Raw genomic sequence first — 10,930 nt, 5'->3', positions numbered from 1 at the left:
CGAACATTAGTAATAGTAGTGCATGGAAAGGTCACGTGCGGTTGGAAGACACTTGTCAATTATAGAAGATCATTATAAGCTAGTGGGATATGTGTTAATAGGAGAAGCGAAGTGCGCCATAAGAAATAAAGGAAAAATCATCAAAATAAAGAGAAGCTTGACATATCCAAGACAAGCATAGTGGCATGCAAGGAAATTTTGAGGATTGATGATATAACAGAAGAATGTTCTATATGTACAATGATAGGCTACAAATACACATCAAGGAGCACATAAATGAGGTAATGGAAATCAATTGAATTTTACTATTGAGAGATATATAAAGAATTCTAAGTAATTTATTGCAAAGGAGTTATTATATCTGAACTTCAAGGACCCACGTTGATTTTCAGAAGAACAATAATTTCACAATCTTAAATCTTTGAGATTAATTACTATTGATATAAATAATCCTCAAAAGTACATTTTGCCAGATAATAATTACAAAAGACCTCACGTCAAAATAAGTCCTAAGTAGTAATCCACCTTGCAGCCACAGGCCTCCTGGAAGGACCTATTAGGCAATTTGTCTCAGACTGTTACTGACTTGGGCGTCAGAGTGGGTCCCTGGAAACATTCTGAGCCCTACTAACCCCTAGTTGCATTTTGTAGAAACAACCATCTTCTCAAACGATCGTACTGCATAACTTAGCAAGATAGCAAAGACAGGCTTTCACCAGCACTTAATTTCTGATGAATTACAAATCAGGAGATTAAGTTTATAATTTATTGTCCTACAAAATCATACAGGAACAGAGCAGATGTAGAACAAAGTATAAAGCTGTAAATGTAGGGTGAACCTAGAGTTAAGAGGATCATATACAGGAGTTGCATTTAGCAGAACAAAGTTACTGTTGTTGTATACACTGTAGAGAAGTATCAATGGGATAACATCCGAGCACGCGTAGAAATGTGGCGAATTCCTGCAAAGTTGCAAACTCAATTCATGTTTATTACTCCCACACAACATAGAAATGGATATGTATGCTGTACTTTCTTGAATTGATTGTTATGCTGATAAATGTATATTAAGCTCGTAATACGACAACTAAATTAGGAGTTAGGATAGCGATGAGGTACCAAAACCAAATTGTGCTATAAGGTATTCATCTTATGACTCAAGCATACTATCTTCTTCTTGATTAAAGATTAGGTCTCAAGGTGAGAGCTTATAAGGAGTAGCGTAGCAATCTCAGTGAAACAAATAGAGTATTTACCGATAGTTGAATGTCCTAAATTTCTACAAATGGGTAGGGTAGTTAGGTGGGTATTTTTTGGGATGTTTATCCCAAATCGATGAATTAGACCAAGAGAAGTAGTCAATCATAGAGAGCTCACAATTTGGCTAATTTGCTTCTTCATGCCAACCCAAAACCACGCGCTTACAATCTTTAGATACGTGCGCAAGTCCACATCATAGCCTCCAATGGAGGAACCATAATATTCCCATAATATTACAAGAATGAAGGATGAGTCCTGGGAGAGCACCATCCACCTTTTGTGGAGGAGCCTGCCATTTCAAGTCTATACCAAGAGGCCAAGAGTCATAGTGCAAAAGGCGATTTCAGTTGCGGTTGCATTATAAACGCAGTGATGCGGTAACAAGGGTGGTGCGGTTGTCTCACTGCCAAATATCAGACTAGAAAATGGGATATCCCTTCATCTGCCTGAAGTGCAATTTTTTCACCTAATAATGTAGGTAGTATCACTTAGGTACAAATCTCTGCACAGTGAAAGTTGGATTTGATTTGCAAATTCAAAAATTGGGAAAAATACATTTTTGGAATCCAAAGAATTTATGTGCAAAATTATATATACCTAGAGATACTAATATGTGCTGGTAACCGGGTATTAGAAGCTTTGCTATGCGAAAGCATTGACATAAGTTCAAACCTCTTAAAACACTTTTTTTAATATATTATCACCATCATATGTTTTTGTTCTAGATACGCCCTGGTAACTTGTGACCTCTATTCGGTCGGGGTAAGCTCAAAACTTTTAGAATACGATTGTGACATGGTGATATCGATATTTTACACCGTGCTTCAGACAACTTTGCTTCACATCTTGTGATTCACTAATCGGCTACAATCTTCCTCTTTACGCCATGCTACTATCTCCTTCCTCCCTCCTTTATGCTCTTTCTCTCTCCTCTTATAAAATTTAGCAGGAACAAAAATGAAAAAGGCACACTGAAGCTCCATTTACTATAAAAAAACATACCATACACCAAATATAGAAGTATAGGTTCTGATTTGAAACAAGTTGATCAACATTCATTTTAGGCATTATATTAGTATTTTCTATTTACAAGCATGTTTAGTAAAGACATAAGTTATTACTTAGCTATTTATGTGCCTAAACACCAATGCTCAAGAAAAAGTTTAAACAGACAAAAATCAATGAGAAAAACAACTTCAAGAAGATTTCTCTTTTTAACTAACATGTTGCCTTCATGCAATTAACAATCAGTTCACCACATACTACTCAATGATTATACATCTGTTCTAATACATGAAAAATGTACGAACCAATCAAAAAGTAAGTAAAGCGCCAATACCAAATATTCTACACCATGAGCTAAAATCATATATGAATATATTCTATCATTTCTAGTTTAAAACAAGCATCTAATGTGAAAAAATGCAGAACTAACCTGAAGATTACCCAATGCATTTTGTGCACGTGGATCTGCCATTGATGCTTCAAAATCAATATAGAAAAGATAGTCAAAGTACCTGCATATATAATTTTTGTTAATCACCAGCAAAGCATCTCATAGGATCATGAACCAAAGCAAAGAAAGAGATAATATCTTCTATGAAAGTAACTGGTGACAACGTGGAAAATATTGTGGATGGATGAGATGTTGAAGCCATGATTCAAGTTTTCTCACTTTTCATTTTTGGGACTTTCAGGCCCTTAAGGTCAGATGGCTATTATACCATGTGTCAGGGCAACGTTAGTGTATCGAGGAGTTTGGTAAATTTGAGTATTTGACACAGTACAAGGAGTTAAGGACTTATTATTTAAGAATACTTGGTTTCGTTCTATATGGCGTATCCCATCATCATCATCAACAACCCAATCTCCCGCTATAAAACAGGGTTCGGGTGAGGGAAGGTAACAAACAATCCATACCCGTACCCCCTCCAAAGAGAAGTCCAGAGGAATGAGGTATGGCTTATCCCAACATACATCAACGTATTTGAACTCATTAGCCCTCCTCTGAATTTATTACACTTTATTTGTACTTATAGCCTTTGTCTAAACTTATTAACCCAAGTTCAATATGTGAAACAGATTCACCTTATTAAACCAAATTTGCTGCACCTTTTCTAAAATTCTTTGAGCTTCTCGGAATTTGGCCATTACATTTGCTTATTTTCCGAGAAATAAGTCATAGAGAACGGAGCTTTTCTGTTATTATTAGAACTTCAGACTTTAGACTTTAGACCTCAGAGGACGGTTTTCTGTTATTATTATAAGGCAATGGAGACTATCAACTTTTGGCATTTCAAATAACCCCAATAGATTATCTAATACCTCCCGAATGCTGAATACACGATATCAAGTTTCCGTGAAGAGCAAACGGTCACAATACAGCAATGCCAATGCCAAAGCCTTAGTCCCAACAAAATGGGATTGACTACATTTAACAAAACCAAATTTGGCTTGGTTTGCATCCATCATTTGGAGCAATAGATTCGATTTGAAACACTTGTTAAATGTTTCAATTGAAAAAGAGATCTTGTAGTGCTCTTTTAATTCTAGTAGCTTATTAGTCTCGTTCAATCCAATTTAGTCCTAGTTGAAGCTTATGATTTGAACTTACTATCCCTTGTCAAGTCCTAGCCAATCATTTTTGTGAAACCTAAATAACTTATTTTACATAATGAAGAGCAAGCACACTGCATTGCATGTAAGGATGTAACAGGGGTCTTAAACCAACTCAATATAATGCATAAAATTTTTGTTGCACTCATAACTTATAGAAAAGGTCAATATCTCTTGATTACTTACTTGGCACTCCCAATATTAAGGTCATCGACTATTCGCAGGGGTTGCTTTCTTTGTGGTCGGCTTTCAATCTGGACATACATAAAAGAAAATTGTATCCATTATCATCACCAATAGTCAATATCAGAAAGTACAATTGATCACATAAATTTATAGAAACATTCAAGGAAGGGAAATTTTTTGACTTATATTTGAGGTTTGATGTAATTTCACTTGAGCTAATTGATTATATGTCATACAGACTTAAGCTTATAGTCTTTACAATATATAAACACAAATGGTACATATTAAACTCTTTTCAAAAACATTTACTGCTCAAAAGGAGCAAAAGAAACTGCAAAGTATTATGTGAAATCAAAATTAGTTATGAAAATGGCCCATTAATGATCAAATTACACTTGAACATGATCAAGATAGAATATTATCAAATTAAAAGCAAGTAACAAAATACATGCTTTTTATTTATGTGAAATTGCTCATGATGTTTGCAGCCAATGATCAATCGAAAACAACCCTTTTGTTATCAGTTACAAGGGTAAGGCTGCCTACATTCGACTCCCAAACCTCATTCAGGTCAGAGCTACTAATGGCATTAGGGTAATGAAATGTTTTTGTTTAACGAACTAAAGCATCAAGTAATCATAAATTTGATTCTCTTCAATCAACTGTATGTGATCATCTAGCAGCCATATCATAACGAAATATATTAACACAAGGTTTACCAAATACCTTTGTCAGGTTAATGTCCCTTAAAGCAAATACGGCAAGAGCATTGAATAGAACTCCAGGACCCTCTTCCAAAGTGAAAACAATGCTTGTCTTGCAAAAGTGAGAAAATTTCTCAATACAGGAGAGACAAAAACTTTGAAACAGCCTAAAAAAAAAAAGAAATCTAATAACAACCCACCTTAAAAGGTCTATCAATTCTTGGGATGATAGGATCTCTAGCAAGTATCAGAAAGCGTGTAATGCTATCAGGGTCATCCTGTAAAGACTCAAAATTTGACAGTTTAAACAAGGCCAAGTACAATGAAAGTAGAGAAATTAACTCATACGAACTCATGAGTAGTCATGTAAAACAATAAGGGTGAAAACAAATAATTCACTTGTTTTTTTAGTCATTTTTTTTCTACTTAATTATATGATCTATACTTCTACTAGAAATACATATTCTTTTTGTATAAGATAAATTTGCAGCATTTTTCAAATGTATATACTTCTAAATTTTAGTGGGAAGTACAAAATTTTATTTGAAACAGCTTTCTTGGTAAATTTTAAAAGTTGCACATTGAATTCAAAAAATCTGCACATGAATCTGTTGAAAAAAAATTGCACATTCAGTCAATAATATATGCACATTCTGTCAATAATATATACAAATTCAGTGCAAATTGCACAAGGGATCCTTCTCCATTTTCTCATTTTTAAGTTTGCTGGTGAAAACTGAAAACGAGGGTACATATACGTTATAGGGGATACCATATTCATTGATGCATTTTCATAAATATTGAAAATTTTGCTTTTTTTCTGACAGCACAAACACATGTACCCCTGTAATTTTTATTCACAACTATCAAGGAACCTACTCAACCAACCTTATGGTTGAGGCCCATGGATATTTTATATACTCTAACACGTCCCCTCACATGAAAGCCCTTTGTACTAGAAGTCTAGAAGTGTGGATGCGACACAAGCCCTCCTCATATTAGACACTGAGTATTCCACTTTAAATGAGGGGAGGTTGAGATTCGAACCTGTGACCTCTTATCACACTGGCTTCTGATACCATATCAAGGAACCAACTCAACCAAAAGCTTAAGCTTATGATTGAGGCCCCATGATATGTTGTATACTCTAACAACATCCTTTCAAACCTCACATTGACCATATATAACCAGAAAGAAAGTACCTGGATCCCCTGCGCAAGGACATTAAGCCCATAAATTTCTGCTGCTCGAGCACTTGCAACAACCCCAGCATCTCTGAGGTGATGGGATGCTACCAACTAATTTCAAGGTTCGCATGATCAAAAGCAATTCAGAAATTACTATAATTGACACAATTGAAATAGGAGTACAGATTCAGGAGTTACCTGCGCTGCAGCAGCACTATCATCAACATTTTCTCTAATGATGCCTAGTTTAGTCAGGAAAGTATCACACTGTGAAAGAGCCTGTTAACAGAAATATACAGCTGTTTTTAAAAGCTTTTCATGAGGACCTATGAAATATACCAACCACCTAGGAAACAAATGGTGGGTTTCTTCTAGGGTCAGCAGAAAAAATATTAAATCAATTATGGCCTGTTTGGTTAGTGGTATTAAATGGTAGTAATAGGAATGATTTATAGTGTAAAATTTCATCAAAAGTTCCATATCATTCCCATGGTGACGACACTTTGATCACAAAAAAGTCTTTTTGTTTACAAATTTCCATTACCACCTAATACCACCTCTCCCAATGGTAATGCATTGGAATGAATGTTATGAAGAAAATGAGATGATTGAAGTTGGACAAGCATGGCGATCAAGGTAGCCAATAGATTTTTCAACCAAAAATACACTAGTTTTTCATTTCCATTACCACTGTTTATTACCACATACTAAACGGGCCGTCAATGCCTGGGCAATGAAATCAGAGACATAATACTCTAATCCCAAGACAAGTTGCTCAATTAGCCCAAAAGATGCAGGTGTGATCATGCTTCACAAAACTTTTAAAATGTTTTTTAAAAAAAAAGGTAAAGTGTAAACAATTAAAATTAAGACCCGTTAGGGACCCATTATGGACCCTAGACCCATGACCATTCCTGTCATGAGACATCATATCATTAAGATTGAAATACACAATTCCAGGAGAAACAGTGATCATGGTAATGACCTGAGAATGGCTGAGGACACGATTCAACTGTTCTTCACTTGTACCAGGTATAGCAAGAAGACAGAAGCTCACGGGCAACTGCACTTCACCCACTATATGCAGCCTATGTCGCAGAAGTAAATCATAGTTGCGATGGATACTTCCGCCTAAAGAGTTCTCAATAGGAAGAACTGCTTTATCAGCAGAGCATAGCTCAACAGCCTGAAGAGAAAAGCAGGAACATAATCAGGAAAAAAAGACATGAAGGATATGAGTAACTTTTAGACAATCACATTCCATACATGCTTAAAATTTCAGCAGCAGATGTTATTAGTTGTGATCGAGGAACCAGCCTATAAAAAGGTTGACAAATCATTAACAGCCCGTTTGGTAATCGTTACTAAATATTGGGAATAGTAATGGAAAGTTAGTGTAACTTTTATAGAAATATCTCTTAACAAATTTAATGGTCATGTTTATTCTCCTTTAACAATCCCATTTTCTTCACAAAAGTCATTCCAATGCATTACCATTTGAGCATGTGGTATTAGGTGCTAATGGAAATTTGTGAACAAAAAAAATTGGAAAATTCCACGTGGTGACCCTGAGTTTTTGGCTTTTCAACAAATGTTTTTTGTAATCTGCATGGTGACCTTGAGTTTCCAACTTTTTCATGTGCTAGACAAAATGTTAAGCTTTTGGTTAAATTAAGTACTTATTTCGACTGAATTTTAAAATATGTGATCAATTAGGATGATCACGATATTTGTTTTATTGAAAAAAATGTCATTTTGTTGGTTAAAAGAAGCGTAAAGTTAACAAAAGAACTTCCCTTTTGTCTACCACATGGAAAAGTTGAAAGCTCAAGGTTACCACGTGGATAAAAAAAATATTTGTCTACCACATGGAAAAATCGAAAACTCAGGGTTACCACATGGAATTTCCCAAAAAAATTTATGATCAAATTTTTATTACTACGGGAATGACAAGATACAAATCATGAAAATGTACACTGCAATTCATTCCCATTACGACTATATAGTACCGTTAGCCAAATGGGCTGTTAAGGAAACATGAAAAAAAAAAAAATCAAATGGCAATGAAAACTCTAGTGACATCCATCTACGCACACACATAAGAGTACATAAGAGACAATCAACACTTATAACACAAAAAAGAAAAATGAATACCTTGAATGCATCTTCAAACTCTTCACATGGAACAGTTTCACACTGAGGATAGGCCTTGAATGCAGCATCCTCACTGTATGCCCCAGGTAGCCCCTATAGGATATTCAGTGGTATGCTATAATACCTTTGGCTCTTGGGAGGCAGCTGCATTAGCAATGCACGCTCTTCCTCAGTCAGAAATAAATAAGCAAAATAGCACCTTACCTTAAAAGCTACACGTAATTTTGATGAATTGATTGGGCTACCAGAAATTTTAGTCACAGACAATGGTTCTGCATCAAGACAACAAAGTTTTGGATCTAATCAAGAAACACACAAAATGAATGCACTAAAGATGTCCAAAAAAGATAAAATGGAGAATTCAAAAGATTTGACAATACATCTTGTACACAATTTTAGAGGGACATTCTTGATGATGATAGATCTTAATAAACAGAAGAAACTATAAAGGATGATAGATCTTAATATTTACAAAATTTGTTCACTTTGGTTGGCTACAAAGAAATGCAAAAAGTATACTAAGATGAAGAATTGGTCTGATGTGATGAAGGAAATCATTTTTAGACTTGCTTGTAGAGCTAATTCAGCTCAGCAAACTCAGATTTTATTGTGATTAGCCCTATAAAGAAAGTGTTACTCGCAATAACCTTCCTAGAAGTTGAATGCAAGTGGACACCAATGCTCTTTTGGCTTTTGGGTGCTTAGTTAGTGAAAGGAGAGGCTCTCTCACTCACCAAAGATCACAAAGTTCGAGTTTAGATGGGTGTTTAAGGTGTGTGTTAACGTAAGAACTAAGTGTGCAAGCTAGTGATGAATAACAATAATGTGCAATCAAATAAAGAGACAAGATTTAAGGTGGTTCACCAGTTTTAGGCTACATCCACCATTCTAGCCTAAGATAATATTAATATGTTTAAAGGATAATTACAAAACTTGAAGGAATTACAAATAGAGGTTTAGTGTAGGAAGATAGGAGCTAATAAGGGAGTAAACTTAAGCAATAAGAAGATAGGAGTATATATAGGAGAGGTTAGAACAAAAGGGCGCAGCAATGTTACATAAACTGCAAGTGGGCAGCAGGGATCAGAATGGCCACTGGAGGGCCCGCTCAACTGAGCATACATGCCGCTCGTTCAAGCAGTTGCAGGCCAGCCCCTGCTGGTTTGCTTCTCTGACTCTTCCACGTGTCCTATGGTCCCCCTTTGCTCCCCTCACATTCTTTGCACTTGTCCTATGCCTGATAGGATCCTTGTTTGCCAAGGTTTTGCCTTGAGCGCCAAGCCTTTACACAACCATTGAGTACAATGTACTCACGTACTGGCTTGATTCTCCCTTAACCAATCCCAAAGGTGTTCTTTGGTACTCTTCTTACCTACACTAACACGTTCAACTGATACTCTTAAGTCTTAATCTTGTCCTAATTATTTGGTGAACCAAGTCACCCATAATCTTAACAGTTGATTTGTTTGGTGTTTTGGCTTCGTTATCGTCTGTGTTTAAAACTCCAATTGCCAAACAAAAAAAATAATCTTTAGATGATTAGAACTAGCAATTTGCATTCATAACAATAATAGATCCCTCTTTATAAAAAAAATAATGAATCCCTAATCACCATTGTTGCATACATCAAAAAGTTTTGGTTAGCAATAATTTTTAGCTATAAATAATCTGGGGGTAGGTTATGCACCAAAAAAGTTGATTCTAGATGATTAAATTTATAAATGCTTGATCAAATTTAGGACCATCTAACCTATCAAACATCAAATTAGAAAATGGAAGTATGCAATACTACAATGCCAAAACTTTGATCTCAACAATCCAGGATCGACTACATAAAATAAAACAAATCAACATGATAGATCATCGCTAACAAAGATCTTACTGTTTAAAGCCTTATTTAACATTAATCTACAACTAGCAAAATCAATTCCAATGATCATATAGTAATAGTTTGTCTATTATACTAAACAATGTCAACAAGATCAAATTGATACCAGAAGTTCAAGCAAATTTATGGGCTGAAAAGCATTCCAATCAAAACCTACATGTAGAACAAAAATCAAAAGGTAAAAAAGAAAAGGAAAAAAGTCCAGAAACTTACTGGGCAAAGAATTCGAATTTTTAAGAGGTTCTTTAGGAAGATTATTCCCAGAATCATCACCTTGACACCGAATCACAAAATTCAACTTGTGGGTTTTATTCAAATCAATTTTCCAATTAGATGGAAATCGGAATTTAGAGGGCAGATCATCTTTGATCAAATGAGAAACTGCAAAAGCAGATTGTGTAGCAGCAACTTTGGAAGCCATTGACAAACCCAGAAAATAAAATTCATGAACAGATTCAATATGGAGTACTCTATGATCAATGAAGATTGTGAAAGATTGACGAATGAAGATGGTGTGAATTGAAGGTAGTTGGTGAAAAAGTGTCTATGATTCCGGGTTTTGGTAGGGTCAAAAATGGGCGTCAATGGAGTTATACATACACACAGCCGGCACAGGTATAACTTTAAGTCAACTTTTACGCAAAGAGTACAAAAACTGCACCTGCAAATGGCGGGCAAGACTTAGGTTTTTTAAAAATAAGTACGAAATTATTATTTATTTTTTTTGCAAAATTTCAAATAAAACGGTTTTTCAGTGAGACTATTTATATTGGATTGTTTTTAGTGATCACTTTTAAAGTGAATAATTTTAAAGCGATAAAATAACTACTTATATTTTTTAAAGTGATTAATTACAATCTTTAGGCGATGATTAGAAAAGTGAGCCGATTGTATGGGTCCATCTCATAGTGAAACGGACACATATAAGAATTTTG

The 10,930-nt window shown here is 35.1% G+C and overlaps 1 protein-coding gene across 2 annotated transcripts; it reads right to left on the bottom strand.

The window, feature by feature from the left end:
• Nucleotides 1–403: 403 nt before the first annotated feature.
• Nucleotides 404–10,650, bottom strand: LOC130806536 (arogenate dehydratase/prephenate dehydratase 1, chloroplastic-like). Of its 2 annotated transcripts, XM_057671662.1 has the most exons (12): nucleotides 10,209–10,650; nucleotides 8,312–8,379; nucleotides 8,108–8,200; nucleotides 6,939–7,139; nucleotides 6,152–6,232; nucleotides 5,969–6,064; nucleotides 4,967–5,044; nucleotides 4,789–4,878; nucleotides 4,063–4,130; nucleotides 2,696–2,777; nucleotides 840–962; nucleotides 404–729 (listed from the first exon to the last, which is right to left on the bottom strand). In XM_057671662.1, exons 1-11 carry the CDS (start codon nucleotides 10,414–10,416, stop codon nucleotides 888–890), a joined length of 1,140 nt encoding a protein of 379 aa, XP_057527645.1. In that variant the 5' UTR covers nucleotides 10,417–10,650; the 3' UTR covers nucleotides 404–729; nucleotides 840–887. The 2 variants fall into 2 exon arrangements, with proteins under 2 accessions (XP_057527645.1, XP_057527644.1); XM_057671661.1 differs by having other exon boundaries at nucleotides 404–962.
• Between the last annotated feature and the right edge of the window lie 280 nt (nucleotides 10,651–10,930).

The sequence above is a fragment of the Amaranthus tricolor genome, chromosome 2 (assembly GCF_026212465.1).
Source record: "Amaranthus tricolor cultivar Red isolate AtriRed21 chromosome 2, ASM2621246v1, whole genome shotgun sequence".
Lineage (NCBI taxonomy): Eukaryota > Viridiplantae > Streptophyta > Magnoliopsida > Caryophyllales > Amaranthaceae > Amaranthus > Amaranthus tricolor.
Note: the sequence above shows the minus strand (reverse complement) of the source record. Positions and strands in the feature narration are given on the sequence as shown.